At 47.4% G+C, this 27,286-nt stretch overlaps 1 protein-coding gene across 1 annotated transcript; it reads left to right on the forward strand.

The window, feature by feature from the left end:
• LOC311514108 (uncharacterized protein) lies at positions 1-27,279 on the forward strand. The gene is made up of 6 exons (XM_084616493.1): positions 1-50; positions 7,784-7,866; positions 8,882-9,008; positions 14,542-14,655; positions 15,023-16,457; positions 25,178-27,279. Exons 2-6 carry the CDS (start codon positions 7,795-7,797, stop codon positions 25,218-25,220), a joined length of 1,791 nt encoding a protein of 596 aa, XP_084472619.1. The 5' UTR covers positions 1-50; positions 7,784-7,794; the 3' UTR covers positions 25,221-27,279.
• Positions 27,280-27,286: the final 7 nt, after the last annotated feature.

The following is a 27,286-nucleotide window of genomic DNA, read 5'->3' on the forward strand; positions in this document are numbered from 1 at the left end:
GTGGCCGGGAGAACAAAGGAGGAAGGACCGTGTGTGCGATCCGCGGCTCTGTGAGTCTGTGCCGGGGGGGGGACGGGACGGGACCGACCTTCCTTAACCCCCCCGGGCCCCCCCCCCGGGCCCCGCTCCCGCTGGAGCCGCCCTGGGGCCGCCCCGGGCTCCGCCCGCCCCGCTGCAGCCTCCAGGTACCGGAGCGAGCCCCGGGGGGGGGGGGGGCGGTGACTCTGCCCCGTGTCTGGTGGGGGGGGGGGTTTGGCCCCGGGGGGGGGGGGGGGCTCAGAGCTGCTGTCCCAGCAGGAGCCCAACGCCCCCCAGCCCGGCCAGGCTCTGCCCTGGGGGGGGGGTCCCCGAGGGAGGGGGACCAGCCCCCACTGGTGTCCCCCCCCCATTTTTACCTGGGGTGATTTGTCCTTGATTGGGTGGGAATCGTCCCCCCGAGTGATTTCCGAAACGGGACGAGGGTTAATGGGCAGAGCCCGGGGACACAGGGACCTGGGGGGGGGGGGGCACTCTCTGCAATGGGGCCTGGAAAGGCCCAGGAAGGGGGGGGTGGAGCAAGCGCCCCCCCTGGAGAGGGCCCAGCTGAGGTTTCCCAGTCCCAGCTACTCCCCCTTCCCCCCCCCACGCCTGCTAGTCCCATTCCCAGACCCCCCCTGCCAGCCCTGCCCCACAGCCACTGGGCTTCTGACTCCAGCCCCACTGTGAGAGCCACATCGCGGCCGGCCACGCGAAGGTCGGGCGAGAAGAATCTGTTATTGATTGAATATCACTGTTTAATCCCCTCACTTTTCCCCTCTCCTCTCTTGAGCTGAGGAATGGGGACATAAAATATCCCCTGGTATTGGCAAATATTTAGTTTGTGCCCCGTTTTTCTCCTCAGTTCTGAAATACGGATATCAAATATATGAAAAAAAAAAAATCTTTCTACTTTTCTCTCCAGGTGTCTGATTTAGTATCCCTGGAGATTTTCCCCATCTAATTATCTGAGAACATCAACCCTTCTCAGGAGTTTGCTATAAAACCCTTGAAAATTTTCCTCTTTTTGCTCTAGCTATCAAAAGCTTGACCTGAAATCCATTCAAAATTTTACCTCTTTCCCTTGTGCCCACTATTGCTAGAAAATCCCCTCAAACTTCCCCCCCACTTTCCTCTAGCTTGTGATAGGATGCTAAAATTCCCCATATTTGCAGCCTTTCCTTTTTCTTACTAAACACACATCTCAAAAATTGGATGTTACCATTTCCTGTATTATCCAGATCGGCTTTTTTTTAAAAAAATCCTCACGCGTTCAGAGGTGCTCTTCATGGGTTTCAATCACAACCTCGTCTACCTTTTTGGAGGGAACCTGTTGCCCGAGTCTCTCCATCTCAAAGGTTGCAGGGTGACCTCTGCTCCCAGCCCTCCCCAATCTGATGCCTGGAATTCCACCCCCTCCCCCAGATCAGGCCCTTTATCTCCCCTCATCCCTCCCTGTACAAACCCAGACAGAGACCTGGGCCCCTGATGTTTGCTGTCATAGCCCCCCCGTTGTGGAAGGCTCTGCATAGATCCTGACCAAGAGCTGGGTCCCCATTGTGAGAAATGTGGCCCAAACTGTGACTGAGGTCAGGGCTCCTATCCTACTAAATGTGGCTCTGACCTGGACCAAGCTGAGGGCCCCCAGTGTGCCAGGAGCTGCACAGACCTTGGCCAAGTTCGGGGCACTCCTTCTGTCTGGTGCCGCGGAGTCCAAGATCAGGGTCTCGTTGTCACATGCTGCAGAGACCCCAAAGGGCATGACAGACCCTCTTTCGATGTTCCCTCTCATTCCCCCCACCCCATGCATATGTGGAATGAATTTTGTTCTGTGCCTCAATATGGAGGTGATGTGTGGTGGGGTGGGGCCGAGGGGTTCAGAGTGTGGGAGGGGACGAAGGGCCAGAGTAGAGGGTTGGGATGTGGGCTCTGGCTGGGGGTGCAGACTCCCCCACTCCCTGCACCAGCATCCGGGTTGGGGGTAGGTGCCTCTCCCCACTGTGGGGGCTCTGGGGCTGGGGGAGAGCGTCTCTCCCCCCCCTCAGCAGCTATGGGACTGGGGAGAGACACCTGTCCCTGGCTGCAGCAGCTATGGGGCTGGGGAGAGGGGTGAACTTCCAGCAAGCATGATTCCAGTTTCCTTCCTTAGTGTCCCCCTTCCCAGCTCTGACACCAGAGCCTTACATCTGTGTCCCTGTTCCCCATTTCCCCCCCTTAGCCAAACACGATTCCAATTTCCCCACCCCCACTTCTCCCACCCACACCCCCACTTCCTGATTGACTGCAGACTATATAGTAAAACTTGAGTTCTGCTTAGCTATACCTTAATCAGTCACTTTACTGACATTTAACCAACCAATCCTAACAGATCATAACATGATTTAACCAATTATATCCCACCACCTTAGTTTACACTCAGCAAAATTAATTATACAGCAGACAGAAGCAATCACAGAACCAGACAGAGATTATACAGAAACAACAGCAAAGTGGGAACTATAATGACAAAACAATACAGAAGTGAGGATTTCACATCCCAGCTATGGATAAGTGAGTTCTTGCCAGACAGGATGCTCTCAAACTAAGTTTCCTTTTACATCTTCTAGGCACTTCCCTTTCTCTGGAGGCGATAGGATACAATCCTGTCCTGATAGTGCCTAACAGCCCAATAGCACCTTCTTTCGATGTGACTCGTTTGGAAAGTGAGGAGGTGACCGGTTGCTTCCCATCTTATGGCTGCCTCTGCTGCTTAGCCAAAGGCCTTAGTCCAAGAACAGGGCCTCCGACTGTCTCAGTAAGAGAAGGCCCTTACACCAGCAGACAGTGATGTATTCTTATCACTTGGCTAGTTAGAGGTATAAAAAGAATCAATCTAAATTCTTAGAGTATAGGCCTTTACAGACAGGCCTGAATATCTATATCCTAACATTAGGGCTCGTCAGATGTGTGCTCTCTAGGGAGCATGTCACTGGCCAGGGCTTGCAGTCTTTCAGAAGTGGGGTGCTGGATTGTATTTACTGATCTCAAAAGGAGAAGACTGCTGTCAGACAATATCCAAAGAAATCTTGCAAACAATTATGCAAATAGACTCTAATGTTATTAAAACATGGTGTTACTATTCAGTCGCTTAAAAGTATGTAATTACAATTATGAGATAAGCATGCGAGATATGAACTGGCGTCTAATTTCCATCTCTTAATGCCTGATATTTTTACACTCACACCCACCATCTGTTTTGGGGTTTTTTTTTGAAATTTGATGCACAGCACCAGTCAAGTTAATTAATGAATGCATGTCAATTACTGCCTGCTTTCTGTTGCAAAAGCATCTGATTGAGCAGCTAATTAAAACTGTACCACTGTACGTGGAAATGCCTCAGAGCTTCGCTCTAGTGTGCTTAAATGTGAAGGAAAAGTTTCTAAATTAGATACATGGCAGGATGGTAAACGGGGAAAATACACAGAAGTGCCTCTACCGAGTCCTGTTGACTTCTTGTCCCAACCCCCTGCATAAGTTCTGGCCTCTTGGTCAACTGAGCTCCCAGTCCCACATCAGCTGTGCCCTCTCCTAGCCTAACCCATTTCTACTGCAGTTCTTCATCCCCCTCATCCAGGCAGGGGGTTGGTGCTACAGCCCCTTAGACACCTGCATCAGTCACTGTCTCACATACTGGGGCTCTTTAGATTTCAAGGAATGATTTATCAGAGTTACTGACTCTGGGAGGTGGGAGAGAGGAGAGGGAGTTTGCTCCCCACACTCTGCAGGGCCATGTTACCTCATCCTCCACCCTCCCCCATGTGTCTCTGCTCATGTGTCAGAGTGTCACCTTCTGATCATAATGCCACTGGCCTCAGCAGAGCTCCCAGACAGGAGCTACCTCATGATGGGGTTACATCCCAGGGAGGGTGTAATTATCCTCTAAGCAAGTATTACAGTCTAGGAAGTGAAAAAATTAAAGTATTTCATTACTTAAAAGTAGGCTTGAAAGGGTTGGGTTTTTAATCAGTAAATGTCAAGTTCACTGCACATGCAAACAGATGAAAAAAATATGTATATAGGCAAAGTGACAAATGCTGCTGGAGTAAGTGGAATTTGATTGAAGGATATTTACACTGTATATTTTGCATGTGACATTGACAATTTGTTTGAACAGCTCTAAAGATCTAGCTTCTTTGAATCTCAGCATTTAATCAAATCAGTTATTGTCTGGCCACCCTGATAACTTCCCACAGTGCTGAACACTGAAATGGAAGAAAGGGTTTAAAATATATACAAAAACTGATATCAGTTAAAATTAATAAAAAATGGACAAAATGGATTCAGCAAAGCCAGCCAAACAGCAATTGCAGTATGCTAGGGGATGGAAATTCACAGCTAAGGAACCCAACCTTAATTCTGCCCTGTAGTGACACCAGGTAATCGCCATAGGGCTACGAATAAGGCATTTTACTGTATAAAGCCCCAGATTAGATTATACCAATTTGTAAAGACATACAAGATTTCTTCCTCAGGGTATCACCTTCACTGGGTTGTTTCTTTTATTGGTAATTCATGGATATTAAGGTCAGAAGGGACCATTATGATCATCTAGTCTGACCTCCTGCACAACGCAGGCCACAGAATCCCACCCACCCACTCCTGCGATAAACCTCACCTATGTCTGAGCTATTGAAGTCCTCAAATCAGGGTTTAAAGACTTCAAGGCGCAGAGAATCCTCCAGAATTCACAGAAGTCAATAGATAAATAATCTATCAGTTATGAAGTGGCCATTTCAGATTTCTGGGGAGTGTCTGTTATTTTGCACTAGGGGCCAGGTCCTTTGAGCGACGGAGCCTTGGTTTCATTTTAACTTGTGCATGCTCAGCAGCTTCTGGATTTTGGTTCAAAGTATTAACAGGTTTCCCTGGCCTGTTCTTACAGGTACTGCTATAGAAAGCAGGGAGGGGCAGGAACTCACTGCAGGATCAGGAGCTGAGTCCCTTTGATATTTATAGCTCATCAGAAGGAGGACGGGGATTGGTGGGTGTCTAGGGATTTAACACAAATATCATTGTTAATGAATTTTCATCTTCTAATGCCCATAACCCACTAATTATCCCTGGCTGCCCCCGGGAGTCTGGGGAGGGAGTACTAGTAAACTCCTTTGGCCACTGTGGAAACTAAGGGACAAGGATCCTTCACATCCCAGGGTGGGGAAGGACCCTCAGGGGCTGGCTGCAGTCTCCCTTTGCTGCTGTGAGAGGAATGGGGTGATACACCCATGGGCAGATGGGAAATTAATTTCTTCCAGGGGGTTGAAAATGTTTGGTTTAGAGTCCTGCGCTCGGTCTTCCTGTTGGTCTCCTTCTGCCACTTTCAGATCTCTTGGAGACAAGGTGGGTCAGGGAATTTCTTTTAGGACCAATTGGAAAAAAGTTACTTCTCTAATATCCTGGGACTAATCTGGTGCCAACAACTTTCAGTCTCACTCCTTTTCCCTTTGTACCCCCTCCCAGTCACCTCCCTCTCAGCTGGGACTGCCCCATATGATGGGGCAATTAGGGTTCACTGCTGGAGGTGGATTGCGTTTCCCCCAGTACTAACGGGAGCGGATGCCTGTGTGCATCAGAGAGGAGGAGCTCTGGACTCACACTCATAAGGGGACGATATGGGAGCGGATGTTTGTGCAACGTGTGAGCTCTTGGTAAAATGCAAGACTGAGCAGTCGCTGCTCCCCCATAGGATGATTTTATTCACTATTTCTCTTCTCTCCTCCACTGATTTTTGTCCCCTTCTCTCTAAAGCTCCAACCTTTGTTTAAAACCTCCTTAGATTTGGGGTGTTTCCCCACCCATTTTATCAGCAGGATTTGTCCTTGCCTGGGAGGGAAATTGTTGACCCGAGTCTCTTCCCATTTGGGAAGAGAGTTAGTGGGTGCAGTTTGAGACAGCCTGGAGGCAGGGCTGCCTCTGGGACTGGGAGCAGGGTGGCTGTTCTCTGCCAGCAACAGAGTGTGGCAGGAGCAGAGGAGGAGCATGTGTCCCCCATGGAGACTGCCCAGCCCCAGGTAGCCCAGTCCCAGCTGCTTCTACCCCCCAGCATGACTCAAATCTCTTGACCCCTCCAACTACCAACCTTCTCTTGCTGCTACTCCTTCGTGACTGGCAAAGGAGCGCTAAGCTCTATCCCCTTCTCTTGGCCTCTGAAAGTTGCCTTGCCCAGGGCTTTGCTGCCTGTGTGAATGGCAAGTAGGGTTGGGGAGCCATCACTTTCTGTGTATTTACTGAACATTCATCTAGTCACTGACACCTTCATTAATTCAGAGTTAAAGTTGCCCAGCAGTATGTTGGGCCCTGCCAAAATGCTGAGTTCAGCAAAACTGGGAAAAACAGAGCTAATGTACATGCCAATGCAACCTTAACTCTGTCCCCTGGAGCTGTCAGCCACTGGGCATCCTCTGTACTCACCATATTAGGTGTAGCTGCACCGATTGGGAGAGGTGTTAGTCAGAGCAACTTGTGGAGGGTGTGATTGTGATAGGAGGAGATCTGGGTCTGAATGTCCCATGTGTGCGGTGAAAGGAAAGAGGTGCATGTGTACCTTGAGCTTCCAGTCTGTATCATTTCTGCACCAAGCTGTGCACGTTGCCAGCGAGAAGCAAGGGACTCTCTCCTAAAGGGGACGCTCCACCACCTACAGACTTGTGACCTTGCTGGGATGGACTCGGCCCCCACAGTCTTGGCTTCTGCTATTACGGTCACATCGGCATCAGGATCTGTCAAGGTTCCTTCCCCACTCTGAACTCTAGGGTGCAGATGAAAGACCCCTAAGCTTATTCTTACCAGCTTAGGTTAAAAAACTTCCTCAAGCTACAAACTTTGCCTTGTCCTTGAACCCTATGCTGCCACCACCAAGCGTGTTAAACAGGGAAAGAGCCCACTTAGAGACGCCTTCCCCCCAAATATCCCCCTAACCCTACACCCCCTTTCCTGGGGAAGGCTTGATAATAATCCTTACCAATTGGTACAGGTGAACACAGATCCAAACCCTTGGATGTTAACAATGAAAGAATCAATCAGGTTCTTAAAAGAAGAATTTTAAGAAAAAGTAAAAGAATCACCTTTGTAAAATCAGGATGGTAAATACCTTACAGGGTAATCAGATTCAAAACAGAGAATCCCTCTAGGCAAAACCTTAAGTTACAAGAATATACATTCCATCCAACAGAGCTTATTTTACCAGCCATTAAACAAAAGAAAAATCTAATGCATTTTCTAGCTAGCTTACTTACTAACTTAACTTAACAGGAGTTGGAAGACTTGCATGTCTGATCTGTTCCCAGCAAAAGCATCACACAGACAGACAGACCCTTTTGTCCCTGCCCCCGCCCCATCCCCGCTCCAGATTTGAAAGCTTCTTGTCCCCTCATTGGCACCTGACCCAAAATCCCCAATGAGGTTACCTTAGCTTCTTAACCCTTTATAGGTGAAATGACATTGCCTCTGGCCAGGAGAGATTTTATAGCAGTGTGTACAGAAAGGTGGTTACCCTCCCCTTTATATTTATGGCAGGATCCCTGTTAATGGGAGGAGTTCACCATGTCTCAGAGTTTCACACTAGTGGGAGGGGGCTAGGCCTGTCTGGAATAAGGTCACTCTGCTTCACAGTGTGGTAGAACCTAAAATGTCCATTAGCAGGGAAAAAATCTGGGGGGCACGCAAAAAATCTGCTTATGGAATGGACAAAACCCCTGTCTGAATTCTCATGTTGCCCTTCTCGCCCTGGCAGGCTGCGGAATAATGTCCACGTTTCACTCCAGATCATCCCGTCCTCCCAGGGGGAAGGAAATGGCTGCAATGGAGCTGGCTCAGGTAAGGGATTATCAGGGAGCTGGTGGTGGGCTCTGCTTGGAGGGAGAGGAGCAGTAAATGCATAGGAGGGTGGGAGCTGCTAGAGGCAGTGGGAGGCAGGAACTATCTAGGGTGGAGAAAGGGAGGGGACAGGATGTGACAAACTTGCTGAGACTTGTGTAATCTGGGGCCTAGTTTCAATGAATAGGAGTGGAACCTGCCCTCTTTGTGGAACAGTAAATAACCCCTTGTCCAGGGCTGGGAAAACTTCCCAGACCCCCAGTGCTGGAGCCTGAACCGACGGACACTTCATTACTTACTGCCCAATCTTTGTGGCAGCTGCAAACTTTATCAGTGATGATTTTATCTTCTAGGTCATTGATAAGATGTTAACTAGCACAGGGCCAAGAACCAGTCCCTGTAGGAAACCACTAGACTACATCAACTTGATCAGGATTCCCCATTTAGAATCGCAGTTTGAGATCTATCAGTTAGCCAGCTTTTAATCTATTTAATGTATGCGGTGTTTATTTTGTACCATTCTAATTGTTTAATCAAAATATTGTACTGAACCAAGTCAGATGTCTTACAGAAGTCTCAGGATAGTACACCAATACTCTTAACTTTCTGTTACCTGGGGTTTTCAGAAACTCCTTAACCATGTCACTCCAGGCAGTCAGGAATAAATCAATGGGAACACAGCAATTCTCTCTGATCAAGGAGTAATGCAAGTAAGCCTGCTCCTGTCTAACACTGCATTTTATTAGATTTAAGCACACACAGACATAAGCAATAGGTTTAGAACATCCCAATTCTGGGATGGTATTGAGTAATCAACGATGGGTCAGTACTGGCCAAATGCCTCCCTGCTGGGGAGTAAAGATGACAGGAAAGACTTCTCTCCAAGGATAGCTCCAGATGACTGCTCCAAAGTACACTCTATTATCTAAGCTATTTACATGGCCCTGCTCTCCCATGAATAGTGGGGCTGTGACTGGGACAGCAGGTACTGAGTGAGGGACTCTTGTTCTTTCAGGGGCCGGTGACCTTCGAGGCGGTGGCTGTGTATTTCACCAAGGGGGAGTGGGCTCTGCTGGACCCTGCTCAGAGAGCCCTCTACAGGGACGTCATGCAGGAGAACTATGAGACGGTGGCCTTGCTGGGTAAGGAGTCCTGTCCCCTTGGTTATTGGAAGGTGTGTCATCTCTGACAAACCTGATTAGTAATTTTATACTGTTACTTATGCTACTCCTGGGGGAATTGTGCCCAAAATTAAAATTCTGCACCAAATACTAAAAATTCGGTGCACAATATTTTAAAATTTGTCAAAATTCTGCATATTTGTCAAAATAATGCAATATAATCCAGCTAGTTCCAATTATTTTGGAAATTTATTTAAACTGCAATACAATGGATGGAGAATGGGACTGGGGAGCACTGGAGGAAAAAAAAAATCACCAAACCCCCTCAGTCTAATAGTAGCTACTATTGACCCTTTAGTTCTAATTATTAGTCAACAAATATACGAAGCCCTACGCTCAGCGTTACATCCTAGAACATGAAGGACGATTTATACTGGCTACTGACCATCTCCAAAAGAGGAGAATAGAAAACAGTTCATGGAGCACATTTTCATAGGAATTTTTTTGGTCCAAAAAATTCAGACCAGTCCTAATCACTAACACACCAAGAGCATTTATAAGGCCATACTGTCCTTTAGAATAAGGTTCCTTTGCACCACTCTGGTAATGTAAAGGAGCCTTAAAATTTTTACACCGGTTTTATACTCCTGGGGGAATTCACTAAGAACAATGGGAAGAATTCACCGAGCAGACAGGCTGCTACATTCTCCTCTGCCTGAGGCAACAGAGCCTGCCCCCACACCTACCGCTTCAGAAATACTCCAAGCCCCCTACTCCATGCCACGCATGCTGCAATAGTGAATTTCTCACACACACCCCCACCCCTAGGCAGTGATTTACTTCTCAGCAAAGAAATCTGGGTGTGGGAGCAGGAATTCTGTGTACACTCACCGATGTAAATTCCCCCAGAAGTAAACAAGTTTTGACAAGTTTCCTTGCCCACCCTTTTTGGCCTTATCTCCCACCCACTAGTATAATTTTTTGGACATTTGCATTTTTTGGTTCTGTCAGTCACTTTAAAATATCCTTACTGGATGCATTAAAATTACATTAATAACTAAAATATACTGTCCGTACAATTCTGAATTAAGTTGAGTAAATAGGTGTATGACTCATGCATGGCTTGTGTGACAGTCAGATGAGCTCCTCTTTTGATAGGATAGCGTGAAGGGAGAAGGGAGAACAGAGCCATGGGAGGAGAGGAGAAGGGGGGGGAAGCAGGGATACCTGGGATACCAGGACATGGGGAGGGTGTGTGCAGGGTTAGAGCTCAGAAGCAGCGGGGAGGGATGAGGTAGTGAGAGACGAGGAGGGAACACAAGAAGTTCCCAAGGTGCTGGGATGTGGTACCAGTTGAGAGTAATGGGAAGAAGGAGACAGGAGTGTGGATGAAGGGCAGCTAGGAAGTGGGCTGGGTGGGTCAGTGGGAGGGAGGGTGGAGAGGTTTGGGGGATGTAGAGCTGTGGGGGATCCCAGACCTTTAACCCCAAATTCCTGCCCAACCCTTGTATAACTTGCCCTTGTAGGTGGCTACTCAAAGTTAATTCTGCAGTTGAAATTTTGGTGCAACTTACACAGAAAATTTAATATAAACAGCTATAATTGATGTAATAAGCAAGGATCAATACACATAACTATTAGAATAAGGTAAGTGTAGTAAAAAGGGTCCTGCATTGTTCATACTTGTCTTACATTGTGTATACTTACAATGTATGGACGCTATTGTAAACAAAGATCAAAGGGCAGGTGAGCCCAACAGAAGGGAGGTGCTGATTCAGTTTACACTGTCCCAGGGACCCAACAAACCTGCAAAAATGGTAACTGGGTGAGGTATTTTATCCCCTTCCTTATGATAATAGTATGGATATATACTATGTGTCCTCCTTTACCCAGATGACAAGAATGTCCGTAGCTGCCTCTGCCCACATGTGGCCTCTGGAAAGTCCATAATTAAGCATCAAGCATTAACACTCATGATTTACACCACTTATTTATTAATAATTCCAATATAGCAATGCAGTCCAACTGCCAAGATACCGCATAGCAACCTAATTGCTAAAGCCCACCCCAAACTTCCTTCTCTCAGAATCCTGTGGTGTACTGCACCTATTTTGTGGTAACTCATTAGTCTCTCAAAATGAGGGTGTAAAATCTGACCTGGGATTCTCTCCATAAGCCCATTCAGCTAAATCCCAGATTTTAGCATAACTCCTCCCACAAAGCCGCAGCCTAATAGAATAGGCCCTTAACTGTAGCAAACTGAATAACCCGTTTATGTTCACATCCTTGCCCTCCACCCATGTTGTAAGCTAATAAACCATTCTCTGATTAGGTCATTTTACCTCTAGCTAGCATAACATTGCCCACAAGACTGGGTCATAGATCATTAAATCAGGTCAGGGTCAATGGGAGTATGCTTGGGGAAGAGTCTTGTTCTCCTCATCTGCAGCAGCCACCACAAGCTGTCTGCCCTCCAGGCTCCTTGAATCTTTGAGCCTGTCTCGCTCAAGGTCACATGGCCCAGTTCCTGACATTCTCCTTTCCTGGAAGAATTACAGGCTGTTGCTTCTGAATTTTAGTGTTTCATTCCCCAGCCTTCTCCACGCACTGGTGGAGTTTAATTCTTCCTCCCCTTACACCTGAGTCACTAGATTTCCTAATTCCCCAAAATATGCTTTTGTGATGTCACAGTTCCAGGGTAATGTAATGGGGTCAGCACCCGCTTCTCACAAGCACCCCCTCTAGTTTGGTGTGTCCAGTCTTTAAACCAGTCTCAGACCTGCCATCAAGCCATACCCCTAGGACTTCTTCCCTGGGGGCAATGGTTTTGCTCTCTTTGTCTCTTTTGGCTTAAGTCTTCGGGTGGGCCTCCTGACAGTTCAGTTCCTTTCTGGGGCTTTATTGATGACCAGTTGTAGGCCCTTCCCCAGTGGCCTATTGGGAGGGTCCCAGCCTTCACCAACATCTTACCCTTAGCTCAGGATTCTTCTAAGCTCAGACCCAGTGGCCGGCCGGCCTCTCCTAGCTCTGGACCATCCCTCGGGCTGTAGCTCCATCAGACAGCCACACTCCTCCAGGGAACTGCAGTGTCTCTGGAGCTGGAGCTCCTTTATATGGGGCCCTCCTGGGCCCTGATTGGCTGCTTCCCCTGCAGCCACTCTAGCCTGCTTGGAGGACCATTCCATTGCTCCTGGGATGAGCGTGTCAGTCCACGCCATCACAGGTAGCTGAGCCTTTGACCTGCCCCCATGGTCGGCTCAAGCAATGCCCTCTCCGGTATCAGGCCTCCAGCCAGCCCCTCTCTAAGGGCAGGGACCCACATGCCTCTCCTTCTTGACCAGGGTTTGGGGATTGCAGCTTGTCCTCCACGGTGTTCGCTGGACTAACCTCCAGATCCTGTGCTTTGCTTTCTCTGCAAGGGCAGTGAGCAGCGTGTGTGTGTGTGTGTGTGTGAGAGAGATGGGAATTTGGTAATATTTCGGTGACTCCAGTACACACCTCAGTTCCCCTCTGTGATTGGTATTGCTATGAATATAAAGAGCAGGAGACATCCGATGTTTTTTCATGTAACTGTCATGGGGTGATATTAATGGGTCATTAGGGCTCTACCGAATTCACAGCCAATTTCTCGGTCGTAGGATTTTAAATTTCTCCGTTGCAGATACTTAAATCCGAAATTTCAAAATGTTCTAACCGCGGGGGGGGGGGGTCCCATCCTAAAAGGGGATTATGGAGGATGAGGTCGGGGGTGGGGTCACAAGGCTATTATATCTTGCCACCCTTTCTTCTGCCCTGAGGGTGGTGGCGGAGCTGCCTTCAGAGCTGGGTGGCCAGAGACCAGCGGCTGCTGGCTGGATGGCCAGCCACAAGCAGCGGAGCAGAAGTAAGAGGGGCGTGATATGGGGGGGGGGTCCTCACTTTTGCAGAGGTCAGGGCCAGCCTTAAGTGGGGGGCAACATGAACAATCACCCACGGTGCCGTGGTTGGGGGGTGGGAGTTTCCATGGTCACTTCCTGCCGTACACGGCCAGCCCAAGGCCTCTTTAAGCCCTGAGTGCTATGGGGCCTGGATCCTGGGAGGGGCAGGGCTGGAGGCACCCTGACCGCGAGTGCCTTCTACATATTGAGCTCCAACGGCTGGTCCTGGCTGGGCTGTTGAGGGATGGGTCTTCCTCTTCCCCTGCAGGGGCTGCTCCCGGGGCTGGGTCAGACCCACCTCCAAGACCCTCCCGCGGCTGCCGGAAGCTCTGCTGAAATAATGGCATTCCATTGCCACCTTCCCTTCTGTGCTGCTGCTGGCTGCCTCCGGCGCTGGGTGGCCAGCAGAAGTCCAGTCGGAAATACTGCACGACACCCCCTACAATAGGCTTGCAACCCCCCCACCCCCCCACGACACACACACACAATCCCCTTTTGGTTGGGACTCCCAGTTTGAGAAACACTGGTTTCCTCTCTGAACTCTGAATAGTATAGGGTAAAAATACACAAACCCACATCAACGGAATACCCGACAGAGACAAGGGAATAATTCTCACCTGGCCATGGGAGGATCTCTGCTTGGCTGAGTGAAGCATACATGGACTTGTTATATTTTTGGGAGCAGGAAGAACTGGGCTCGCAGACGCAGGGAGCTCTGCCGGAGCGAAGACTAATGGACAGGCACAGTGAAAGGAAACCAAACTGTTTTCTACAGCAGCATGGCTCAAGGGCATTGGCCAGCATGGACTGTATTGTATTCTTCGCTTCTCTGTCCTAATCTAAGGACTTTCCAATGCTGTGTTTTGGTTGACTAATAAACCCCGCTATGGTTTGAAAATCTGCCCAGTGTCACAGCAGAAACTTGCTGAGGTGCATTGCCAGCAAGTCTCAACAGCAGCCAGTCCCCAGCCTCTGCCCTGTGCCCTGGGGAGGAGTCATTTCTCTCCAGGTAGAAATACAGGGAGGGGACGTGACCCTGTGTGCCCTGCCCACACATCATCTGTGCACCCAGCCTCTGCCCTGCATGCTGGGGACGAGTCAGGTGTCTCCAGGTAGAAATCTGGGGAGGGGGCGTGACCTTGTGTGCCCACCCACCCTCTAACCAACGATTCTGGTTATGAAACATGATTCAAGAAAGGAAGAGTCATTTTGGGGGGGAAATGCAGTAATAGTGGCAACTTGCAGAAAGCACTGGGGTCCGTCTCAAGATCTGTGCTGCGCTCATCCGATCTGTCCCTCTGCCTTCACGGAGTTCACTCTGCTGGTGGGTTCTACCCCTTCCCCCATTCTGTGTCGGTCGTGTCTGTTTAGATTGTAAATTCTTCAGGGCATGGGCCATCTACTATTCTCTGTACTTTGCCTAGAACAATGGGGACCCACTGTTAGTTGGCCCTTAGGCACTAAGGTAATGAATATGATTTATAATAATAATATCTCTCCTGCCACTTTGAGCCAAGGAAGCTGGCCTTGGGATGTTACTGCTTAAAAATGAGCTGGGGTTAAAACCATGGAATGATCTTTGTGACAAGTATCCCACAAATTCCACTGACCTCCCTTGTTTTCTTTCCCTGGAGTAGGGTTTCCATTTTCCAAACCTGATGTGATCTCGCAGCTGGAACGAGGGGAAGAGCCGTGGGTCCCACTCCTTCAGGGCTCTGAGAAAGAAGTGCTCCCGAGAGCTGCCTGCGCAGGTGAGGAATTGGTGAAACCAACTCAAAAACTGTTTGGGAATGCAGGAAACATTTGGGATGCCCTACAGAGACCCTGTGAGCTCTCCAAGTTCAGGATTGTTCCCTGCAGATGTGGAATCATTGTGGCAGAGGTCAGTCATGGCTTCCCAGCTATTCTGACTGACAAGTGGCAGAAGGTCCCTCCCTGATCTCACTTTCCCCTGAGTGTTCTGGTGAGATGCAGACCCAGAACTGATCCCTTCCTCTCTCCTTCAGTGAAGGGTTTTGGGAAAATCAGCTCCTGATAGATTTGACCTCTCCAGCTTATATTTTTGTTTGTTTCACAATTGTTTCACATTCTCTGAGATTTCCTTTCTCTCCGGCACAGGGAGTGACCTATGGCTGGATTCTCTCTGTCTCCCATCAGGTGATGGGATGGTGAGTGAGAATGAGGAGGAGACACCCCAGCAGGAAGATGCTGAGGAAGTAGAACCACATGGGATGTTATCAGGAAGATCCAAAGGGAAGGTTTCCGGGAGTTGTGCATTTCCAGAAAAATCAAAAGCCTGTGAGACTCAGCAGAGGCCAGAGGAAAACTTGAGTAGCCACTCAGACCCTATTACAGGTGACAGATTCAACTTGGAAGAGACACGCTACACATGCCATGAGAGTGGGAAAAGCTTTAATGTCAGCTCGGACCTATTCACACATCAGAGAATGCACAGAGAAGAGAGACCTTACACATGCTCTGAGTGCGGGAAAAGCTTTAGTCAGAGCTCCGCCCTTATCACACATTGGAGAATCCACACAGGAGAGACGCCCTACACCTGCTCGGAGTGTGGGAAAAGCTTCAATCAGAGCTCACATCTTATCACACACAGGAGAATTCACACAGGAGAGACACCCTACAGATGCTTGGAGTGCGGGAAAAGCTTCAGTCAGAGCTCTGCCCTGATCACACATCAGAGAATCCACACGGGAGAGATGCCCTACACCTGCTCTGAGTGCGGGAAGAGCTTCAATCGTAGCTCAGCCCTTATTAGACATCGGAGAATCCATACGGGAGAGACGCCTTACTCCTGCTCTGAGTGTGGGAAGAGCTTTGGTCATAGGTCAGCCCTTATCACACATCAGAGAACCCACACGGGAGAGACGCCTTACACGTGCTCTGAGTGTGGGAAAAGCTTCAGTCAGAGTGCGAACCTTATTAGGCATCGACGAATCCACACGGGGGAGACTCCGTACACGTGCCCGGAGTGCGGGAAAAGCTTCAATCAGCGCTCAGCCCTGACCACACATCAGCGAACCCACACGGGGGAGACGCCCTACACGTGCCCTGAGTGCGGGAAACGCTTCAGTCACAGCTCAGCCCTCATCACACATCAGCGAATCCACACGGGCGAGACGCCCTACACGTGCCCTGAGTGCGGGAAAAGCTTCAATCGGAGCTCAAACCTTATCACACATCAGCGAATCCACACCGGCATGTCATCCTACAGGTGCTCGGAGTGCGGGAGAAGCTTCAGCCATAACTCAGCCCTTATTAGACACCGGAGAATCCACACGGGCGAGACGCCCTACACCTGCTCGGAGTGCGGGAAACGCTTCAATCAGAGCTCAAACCTGATCACACACTGGCGAATCCACACGGGGGAGACGCCTTATACGTGCTCGGAGTGCGGGAAAAGCTTCAGTCACAGCTCAGCCCTGACCACACATCAGCGAATCCACACGGGAGAGACGCCCTACACCTGCGCGGAGTGCGGGAAGAGCTTCAGTCAGGGCTCAGCACTTACTAGACATCAGAAAAGCCACATGACACGGTACTATAACAAATGCCTCGACTAGGGCTGGCCAAAGGTGGGGTTTTTTTAATATCCCATTTGCTAGTTCCCACTTAGTGATCTGTGCACCACCTTCACCGTGGTCTCGCAGCTCCCCCAGATGAGTGGCCAGCTTCTGCCTTGTGCAGCTCACCCTTCTTTGGGGTCAGTCCTGTGATCTTTCCTATCAACTGCTTTCCTTTTGAGTCGTAGGAGCGTGTGTCCCTCCAGCCAGGAATGTTCATCATCTCCAGGTGGGAGAGAGAGGTTTGATCCTAAGAAGCTACGCTGAGGCAAAATCTACCCGTGCCTTACATCCACTAGGGCTGTACATGGCGTTGGCTGCTCAAGTGAGTGATCTTGGTGTAAAAAGACCATTTTAGATGTAGAGCAGATGCAGCTCAGGTGCCGTGGTTGTCATTGGCTTTCCCCTTGACCTGACCTAAACTCCATCACTTTTCCTAGTCTAAACAAACCCTGAGCATCACGGTTATACAGTTCCCCCATTTCAAAGCAATTGTTAGTCATTTATTTCTCCCTTTGGGGGCAAATTGTCTCCTTCCCAGTTGCTCTGATGTTGCTTTGGGTTGCGTTGGAGAGCAGATATCTTTTCTACCATTTTCCTCGTTTGAAATATATTGAACTATAACAAAGAGCAGGAACGGAGCTAGGGGAAAATGTCATTTACCCTCTGAATCAGAGGGATTTCCTGCTTCCCCCTCACCATCACTGTGCTCCCTCAGCCCAGTAGCTTTAGCTTCTGTGTCAACCACAATAGAGTTTATCCTCCCCATACGCTATCTCCCCACCTCCCATGCCACATGATGCAGTGTTCCCTGCGCTCTGTGCTAGGAACCACACTTTGAGTCTCAATCAGTCTTCTTGGGGCTGGGGATTCAAGCGTCACAGAGCTGGAGGGGAAATCTGAGTGGATCCCAAACACAGGGTATTCATTCTATCCCTGTTTCTATCTATTTGCAAAGCTGCTTCTGAACTTTTCCCTGCTGATCTGGAAGTTTTGTTTACAGACGGGAAGTTTGGCTGTTTTTGACCTGTTAGGGTGATGGGAAATGTCTTGTAAATAACATGACTTAATAATAATAATAAGGTGATGTTGCATGAAGAAGATTTGAATAGATCAGAGGAAAATGCAGTGCAAGATTCTGTTCTTATTTTGAGTCATCAGATGTAACCTGCTCTGGAATGTGATTTTATATGAAACTGAAAGTGTCTTAATTACTCCTGGAGGAATTCTGCACCACTGTACACGTGCAGACAGAATTCCCACAGGCATATCTTACGCTCCTCAATGTTGCAGGTTTCTCTCTCTTTCCTGAATGCCATTTGGTTACATAATTGCATATTCATTCTATTTGGAAGCCTGTTACTCAGATTTGCTTGGGACTTTGAGACAAGAGACCATTTGCTAAAACAGTCATTTCTTCTTATGTTTTTTTCTTTCCCTCACCCCGCCAGGGTGCCCTGGGGGAAGCTCAAGTGCAGTTAGGTCGTCAGGAGTGAATGCTGCACTCTGTTGGACATGCTACCAAGGAGACAATAGCACTTCTAATTTCCATTCTGAAATGGTGAAGACCAGCAAATCACAAATTGTGGAAATAACTGCATGCAATCACACTGTTGTTCAGTTGGTTAAGTCAATGTTTTGTCTAAAGGGCTGGGAAGAGGATTCCCTAGTAAGTGACTTGTAACTAAGCAAAACACCCAGGCATTTGGCTCCCAAAGCAGTGGTGGCCCACACCCTGCAAGAGGCTGCTCCTGAAGATCTCTCCTTCTTAATCAGGTGAATTTTGCCTATTATTTTGGAAATGCAATCCGTGTCTAGGTAGAAAGAGATAAAATGGATGATATTTCAGTTGAGTTCACCATGGGATATAAGGCAAATGTATAGAAAATCAAATCCATGTTGAATGTGATAGAGCTGCAGAAAGGTACCTATTTTTAATAGATACCTGACATTTGGTGTCTTACAGGGATTCTGAGCCACACCTGTATCTGTTCCCTAACTTAAATGTGTGCCATCAGATTAAAGAAAGAAATGGGCATATATGGGGGAGTTATACCTCACTATTTCAACTTTACATGCAGTGTTGATCACAGTGAGCACAGTTTTGAAGTCAAAACAGGAGTATGTCAGGGGTGTGTCATGTCTGCAATCCTCTTCAACATTGCCATTGACTGGGTAATGTGATGTACAACAGAAGACATGCCAAAAGGCATTAACCTTCTCATCCCTTGAAGACCTGGACTTCGCAGATCATCTTGTTCGCCTATCACATACCCAACACTGTATACAGGAAAAAACAATTTGGCTCAATGCATTCAGCCAGAAAATTGGACTGAAAATCAACCACAATAAGATGGATATCATGACCTTTAATATTGCCTCACCATCACCGGTACAGATAGAGGATCATGTTCTCCCCAATGTAGAAACATTCACATACTTGGGCAGCACCATCAGTCAGGACCGTGGCGCAAGCCAGGACATCCGGAACAAAATCACGAAAGCCAGGAACACATTCAGGAGCTTAAATACAGTCTGGAAATTATCAAAATACAACACCAAAACCAAACTCCATATCTGTCAGAGCTGTGTACTTTCAACCTTACTTTATAGTGCAGAATGCAGGGGAATGAGAAAGTATGACATGTCCAAACTGTCTTCATTCCAAACAACCTGGCTCAGAAAAATCCTCCATATCTTTTGTCCTTGAACAATCTCAAACCAAGATCTATTGACACAGTGCAGCCAAGAGGATCTGAGCACCATCATTCCCAGGAGGCGTTGGAGATAGATTGGCCATGTGCTTTGGAAGGAAACTGATTCCATCACCAGAATAGCAATAAGATGGACACCTGATGCAAGCAAGAATGAGGCTGCCCAAAAACAACATAGCGAAGAGCTGTGGAAGTTGAGCTGAAAAACCTGGGGCACAGCTGGGGAACTATTGAAAGACTTGCCAGAAACAGAGAGGAGTGGAGGAGCTTCCTTTGGAGCCATTCCATGCCCATGGGTCCCAATCTGGCTGCCTTGTTGGACAAGAAGCACTTCCATGCTGGGCAAATGATGGTAGCTAATGAGGGAATGTATCAGATTCCAAGGTCAGACTTTGCACGATACATGAATGCTAAGTCCAGAATCTGTGGTTTGGTCTCTTAGTTTTCTATTAAGTCTAATGCAATTGTATCATTTCTCCTCCTGCTGCTACTTCGAAAGATTAGAAAGTGTGAAAATAGAGCACAGGTGGTTTTTCCTCATGATGCAGCCTTCCCACGTAGTGTGAGACCCCCTTCCACCCACACTTATGGGAGAAGACCCAGGGAGAAATGAACTCTCAGAAATGGAAGGCTCCTAGGTTATTGTAGAATGTGACTTCACACAGAGCTCACTGGGTGGAAATGGGAATCAAGAGAAAACTGTCCTATAGGTTTATATTTTGTAATCGTTGAATAAGTTGTTACCAGCAACAATGAAATTAAACATGAAGTTAATTAGTGTAAAGTAAGAGGCAGATTATATGATAACCTGAATTATATTGTAACCCTCAAAGTTTCCTTCTTGTTCTCTCCCTGTCCCCTCCTACTACATTGGAAATAGTGGCTAATCCTGAAATTAAAACCTCGCTCCAAAGGAATTAGAGTGGGGGAATATGTGAGAGAAATAGCATGTACAAGAATAGAGACCCAATATAGACTGTAATTATTTATTTTTCAAATGGAATTTATTTTGATAAGCTTTAAAATAAATCTGTTGAGAGGAAAATTACTTGAGACAAGATGTTGCATCCGAGAGTGCTGAAGGAATTGGCGGCTGTGATTGCAGAGCCACTGGCCATTATCTTTGAAAACTCGTGGCGAACCGGGGAAGTCCCGGATGACTGGAAAAAGGCTAATGTAGTGCCAATCTTTAAAAAAGGGAAGAAGGAAGATCCTGGGAACTACAGGCCAGTCAGCCTCACCTCAGTCCCTGGAAAAATCATGGAGCAGGTCCTCAAAGAATCAATCCTGAAGCACTTGCATGAGAGGAAAGTGATCAGGAACAGCCAGCATGGATTCACCAAGGGAAGGTCATGCCTGACTAATCTAATCGCCTTTTACGATGAGATTACTGGTTCTGTGGATGAAGGGAAAGCAGTGGATGTATTGTTTCTTGACTTTAGCAAAGCTTTTGACACGGTCTCCCACAGTATTCTTGTCAGCAAGTTAAGGAAGTATGGGCTGGATGAATGCACTATAAGGTGGGTAGAAAGCTGGCTAGATTGTCGGGCTCAACGGGTAGTGATCAATGGCTCCATGTCTAGTTGGCAGCCGGTATCAAGTGGAGTGCCCCAAGGGTCGGTCCTGGGGCCGGTTTTATTCAATATCTTCATAAATGATCTGGAGGATGGTGTGGATTGCACTCTCAGCAAATTTGCGGATGATACTAAACTGGGAGGAGTGGTAGATACGCTGGAGGGGAGGGATAGGATACAGAAGGACCTAGACCAATTGGAAGATTGGGCCAAAAGGAATCTGATGAGGTTCAATAAGGATAAGTGCAGGGTCCTGCACTTAGGACGGAAGAACCCAATGCACAGCTACAGACTAGGGACCGAATGGCTAGGCAGCAGTTCTGCGGAAAAGGACCTAGGGGTGACAGTGGACGAGAAGCTGGATATGAGTCAGCAGTGTGCCCTTGTTGCCAAGAAGGCCAATGGCATTTTGGGATGTATAAGTAGGGGCATAGCGAGCAGATCGAGGGACGTGATCGTTCCCCTCTATTCGACATTGGTGAGGCCTCATCTGGAGTACTGTGTCCAGTTTTGGGCCCCACACTTCAAGAAGGATGTGGATAAATTGGAGAGAGTCCAGCGAAGGGCAACAAAAATGATTAGGGGACTGGAACACATGAGTTATGAGGAGAGGCTGAGGGAGCTGGGATTGTTTAGCCTGCAGAAGAGAAGAATGAGGGGGGATTTGATAGCTGCTTTCAACTACCTGAAAGGGGGTTCCAAAGAGGATGGCTCTAGACTGTTCTCAATGGTAGCAGATGACAGAACGAGGAGTAATAGTCTCAAGTTGCAGTGGGGGAGGTTTAGATTGGATATTAGGAAAAACTTTTTCACTAAGAGGGTGGTGAAACACTGGAATGCGTTACCTAGGGAGGTGGTAGAATCTCCTTCCTTAGAGGTTTTTAAGGTCAGGCTTGACAAAGCCCTGGCTGGGATGATTTAACTGGGAATTGGTCCTGCTTTGAGCAGGGGGTTGGACTAGATGACCTTCTGGGGTCCCTTCCAACCCTGATATTCTATGATTCTATGATTCTATGTATAACTTTTTACTCCATTGATATAATAGCCACAGAGTTCCCCAGGTCTCCGGTTTGAAAACAAAGATGTCCCATTGGGCAGATGTCAGAATTTAAAATGGTGATGGATGCATGATGATAGCTTTTTGTGGTTGGTTGGTTTGGTTTGTTTTTTTAATTTTGTTTTTGTTCTGTTTTTGCAACCAGTTATTTTTATGGGTGCTGAGGAGGCCAGCTGTTAGAGCACAGCTGTTTATCCCTCAGGCCTGGCTCTGGAAACCTCCCCAGAACGGGTCTTGTGTTTCTTTCATGTTTGATATAGTTGGGTTCGCATGTGCACACTTCATGCGGTTCACAACAATGGATACTTGGAGAAACCTGCTGGGTGAAGCAGGCCTTTTCCAAACTGACATTGGCCCAAAGCCTGCCTCACCTCAGCTGGATTGGGACACGTCTGTATTGAAGGAGGGATTCACACCTGATTTGCCCAGAGACCTCGGGGGAAGTGTGCTAAGGTGGGATAAGCTGGAATCGACAATTCTAAAGTTTAAAGGTAAGGGTGGAAGTTCATCACCTTTCAGCTCATTCCCTCTGAAGCATCTGGCACTGGTCACTGTCAGGCAGCACACTGGGCTAGATGGACCATTGGTCTGACACAGCATAGCCAGTCTTACATTCTTATATTATGTAAGCCACCAAAGAGAGACTAGGATCCCAGGACTGATCCCTTCTGAGGAATGAAGCATGTCGACAGGCTTTCACTAATCTCCCTGTACCTGAAAAAGCCTGCTAGCCCAAAATGCTGGACTATCTATGTCATAATTGGTATGACTAGAGGTGGCTAGGGTAGCCCACACTGAAAATCCCACCATTAGGGCAGGATGCAAAAGGAGAGCAGATTCTCCCAGAACTGGCAGTTAAAACTGTACTTAGATTCACCAACCAGTTACAAACTGATCCCCCACACTGGCTATCAAGAAGCTTAAAGAAAAAAAAAAAGAAAACCACTCCCTTTATTGCACTCCAGTTTTCTGGCTCCCAATCAGCACCTAGGTCCAGTAGAGTGAGAAGTTATTTAAAAACTCTGCTCACTATACAAAATGTTCTTCTGATTCCCAAAGGGCCAATCACATTACCAGCTCAGTACCCAAAATACCGTGCTGCTAGCCAATCCTTTAGTATCTAAAATTAAAGGTTTATTAGAAAAGGAAAAGGAGTTTTGAATTGGTCAAAGCAGTCAAATTCATACATATCACTTCAGAATCCATATATCAAGTTCTTAGCAGCATTGGTGAGTTTGCTGGCTTGTAGAGTCCTTCTGGAACACATCCACAGCTTGGATGGGTTTTTCAGTCCTTTGTTCAGAGCTTCAGGCTGTAGATAAGTTGCTCCAGAGGTAAGAAGCAGGATTGAGACAAAATGGAGAAGACATAGCTGCCTTTTATACCCTTTGCCATGTGGCTTGTACATTGTGTGTCCCACACGTAAGCTCACAGTACATGGGCAAGGAAAAGCACTTGGAGTCCCTTGTCCACAGATATGGCCCTACATGTCCTGCTGCCTCATAGGTGTAACCCTGCCTTCTCTCAATGGGCTCTTTGTCTTTGATGGGCCATTCAGCAGGCTAGTTAGTGCTGATGCCCATCTGTCGGGGTTGTCACCCAGAAACAGCAGAAGTTTGATCTACAGATATGCCACACATATTTATAACTCACAATACAAAGATGATACATACATATGTGAGGGAAAATTAACAGGACATAAAACTCAGGTCAAGGCCCTGACTTTGGTCAAACTTGCCTGCAGGCCGTAAACTGAGATCCTGTTTGCTTATGTGGGTTAAGAGGTAGGAGAAGTCACAGTGGAAAGTCCCCAAAATGGAACAATAGTTTTCTGTGCAGAAAGGGCATGAAGGAGCAGGATGGAGAAGTCCCCAGACAGAACAGATTTGCAGTAGTCAAGCTTATGAAATATATAACCGCAACAGTTGTGTTAGAAAGGTCACAGACTGCAAAAGAACAGACAGTGAATAACAGGAAGGGCCTAGTGGGGGACGCTTGTTGTTGCTTTTGACCAGTGTTAATTTTGCAATGTATTCTAAATAAGGTAATTAATAGGGAAGTATGTGTAATTTGTCTGTGGTTTTGAGCTTTAAAAAGCTGTGTGTGCTTTGCATTGAGGGGCAGCTACTCAGAGCTGTTACCCCCCTGCACTTGTAATCAATAAAGGAGCCTCAGGCTTGTTCTGATCCAAACACAACACGTGGTTAATTTTCCACCACATATATAAACATTATTATCATATTTAGCCAATTATAAGTTTCCCACCAATACTTTACATGGTGTATCTTGTAAGATTCATTGCAAGTTTGGAATATTGGTATCAATGTGATACATATATAGTGGCACACCTGGTTCCTTAACTGCAGCTAAAGGTCCTGCTCCATGTGAACCCAAAGGCTGAGAGCTGCAGAGATCCAACCCCTTGTAATCTTAGAAACTTACTGTTCTTTTTTGTTCCTTTTTTATTAACTTGGAGACCTCCCAGCCTTTCTATTAGATTGGCTCAGTGGGTGAGGAACGGTAGGGTAGTGAGTGTGTGAACACTTCTGAAAGCCACACAGGGACGATGCAAGGAAGAATGGTTCCTCAAATCTTAATAGCCTTCAAACTCTGCCCTATGAACTCACTGAATACATGCTCCTCACCCATGGCAGCTTTCCAAGGAATTGGAAATTGTTCACTGAGAGCTGTTTGAACTTCTCTTCCTAAGTCTCAATAAGGTCCATGTCTGTGTTGGAGGGCGAGGGCGAGGAGACATATTAGCCACACAATGTTCCCTCTAATTTTTTCCATCCACGTGTGGAATGAATTTTTTTATGTGCAGCACCAATATTGAGGTAATATGAGGATGTGCCCTAACCCTAACCCCTAACCACAACCACCACCCACCGGACAAAAAAATCTATGACAGGTTTCAGAGTAGCAGCCGTGTTAGTCTGTATCCACAAAAGGAAAAGGAGGACTTGTGGCACCTTAGAGACTAACCAATTTATTTGAGCGTAAGCTTTCATGAGCTACAGCTCACTTCACTGGATGCATTCAGTGGAAAATACAGTGGGGAGATTTATATACACAGAGAACATGAAACAAGGGGTGTTACCGTACACACTGTAACGAGAGTGATCAGGTAAGGTGAGCGATTACCAGCAGAAGAGAGAAAAAAAGACGAGGAGTGGATGTGTCATTACACAAAGTAAAACTATTTCCCCGTGTTTATTTTTTCCCCTACCGTTCCTCACACGTTCTTGTCAACTGCTGGAAATGGCCCATCTTGATTATCACTACAAAAGGGGTTTTTTTTTCATCTCCTGCTGGTAATAGCTCACCTTAACTGATCACTCTCGTTATAGGTTCTTGGATTTGCCTGGCAGCCAGGAGGAGTGCATAGCCTAAAGAAAAGGCTCCCAAGAAATGTATTGAACTGCTTCGGGTGGAACTGGATTAGAAGTTGGAGTGCTGGATGCTACTAACATAGAGGTACTGGCAAACAAAGGAAGTTAAGTTCATGAAGTAAATCATAAGCCTTATGAGAATATATGTTTCTTCATTTTATAGCAATTGGGGGATGTGATTTTGAATGTTATGTACCCAAATTTAAATATAGTCAGTTAAAAGTGTCTTATTGTAACACCTGTGCCCCTTGGAATGGATTTAACTGCTTTACAAACGTTGCTTCTACATCCTGATTTAAAGAACCAGCTCGATACTGCAAAACAGGAAGGGCGCAGAGTCATGGTTACCATGCATCATAATGTCAATGAAATTAAACGGGCATTTGCAAGACTTGGCCAAGATTTGTCACACCACTGGTGGGAAGTGTTATTGAGATGGTCCCCCACTGGCACAGGCATCCTGAATTTGGCCCTGCACCCCATCATAGTAATCTTGGGCTGCCAAATAGTAATGGTTTTTGTTACCAGCCTGATGACATGCTGGACCTGGCATAAAATCCGGCAATTGCAAGTCCCCTGACAGATGAGTCAGTGGTTACTGCCATCAGCACTCGTACCCCTGGGAAAGGAACATATCCTACTTGTCGCCCCTCCTTGAAATGGGAAAGGAGGCTGAAGCAATCGCTTGTCAATTGCTATGCAGGTGTGCTAAGTATGGGATGCCGACAAAAAGATCATTTGCTCAGTCTAGGCTGAGAGCCTTGAGCTTTCGTTGGATCTCAGCTCAGGTGCATCCAGAAAAGGTGTGGCAGGAACCTCGTGTGACAGGTGACCTTTAAGGAGGGGAACTATATGGGGAGATTTTGGCAAACCAGTAAAGTGCCTGAAACCACTACTGCTTAATGCTAAAAGCAGCAAAGTCAGCAGGCCATAAATTGGCCATGCAGCAGCCTCAGCTTAACCAAGGCAGGAGGGGAGGGGGTTTTGGGTGCCAAAGAAAGGGCAGCTTGACCCCACAACCTTCCTGATAAGAATTGTGTTCAAGTTGCTGATACATGCATTTTAGGGGCCTCAAGGCTGAAAACTCTGGGGGGAAAAACACGCCTGGTTAACCAATAATCATAAGGAAACCTCTTGCTTGACCGCTGAAACTGCTTGCTTATAATTGTATTACTAATATATAAATAAGGGGGGGAAAAGTTTGAGGGCTGATCTCTATCTCCCTCTGGATGCATCTTGTGTTCCCCACCAGCAAACAGGCTGCTGCTGGGCCACTCGAGAGCCACACTCGGCTTCAGTAATTATTCAGGGTTGGGGTGTTTTATTAACCTGTTGCGGAAATGTAAGTACTTGAGACTAAGTAAAGTTTAGCGTTAAGTGAAAGCACTCTTGTGTTGTCCTGGTTGTGCTAGCCATCTATCGGTCGGATGGCCGTGTATCCCCTGATTTATTCCCTGATACCATCTCGGACAGAGTAAAAGTTACCAAGAGATTTGGGTTGAAAGAACCCTGGGTAACAGCTTGTGTAAGGGGATTGTTGGCCCCTTACTAAAATTTACTGGGGTTTTTTGGTTGGTTAATTCCCAGTACCAAAAGAAAGGGGAAGGGTCAATGGGAAATCAGGACCCTGAGACTGACAGTCCCCAGGGACAATGGGGAGAGGCCAAAGCTCCAAGTTAGCCTGACTGACAGGGGTCGCCAGGCCAGGCGGTCCCATCCTACTGTGAGCTGGAACTGCCTGGGCCAGAGTGGGGCTGAGCTAAGGAGAGAGCAGGAGCCCACGAAGGGCAGGGGAGCAGAGCTGTGCAGGTGTAGTGCAAGAAACTGCTACCTGTAGGAATTTGCTACCCAAAGCAGTTACTCATATGTAAGGGATTGTAAAAAAACGGCTATTGTAAAAAATTGCTGTCTGATGTAATTTGCTACAGGTAGCCGTTACTGATCCCTATGGTTGTTCTTATTTGATGACTTGTCCTAATTTCCTAAAACTTGGCAGTGGTGGGGGGTTGGAAGCATAAAGCCTTCTGCTTCAAACGACCCTGCCTGGTGTACATCTGTATCAACTGC

This window comes from Lepidochelys olivacea, assembly GCF_965140295.1.
Source record: "Lepidochelys olivacea isolate rLepOli2 genome assembly, chromosome: 28".
NCBI classification, from domain to species: Eukaryota; Metazoa; Chordata; order Testudines; family Cheloniidae; genus Lepidochelys; species Lepidochelys olivacea.

What these genes read in the sequence shown, in the direction of transcription:
- LOC311514108 (XM_084616493.1), top strand. Translation starts at nt 7,795, where the DNA reads ATGTCCACGTTTCACTCCAGATCATCCCGTCCTCCCAGGGGGAAGGAA. An exon ending in CTGCAATGGAGCTGGCTCAG is followed by an intron (nt 7,867 to 8,881) that starts GTAAGGGATTAT and finishes TTGTTCTTTCAG; the next exon opens with GGGCCGGTGACCTTCGAGGC. An exon ending in CCCGAGAGCTGCCTGCGCAG is followed by an intron (nt 14,656 to 15,022) that starts GTGAGGAATTGG and finishes TCTCCGGCACAG; the next exon opens with GGAGTGACCTATGGCTGGAT.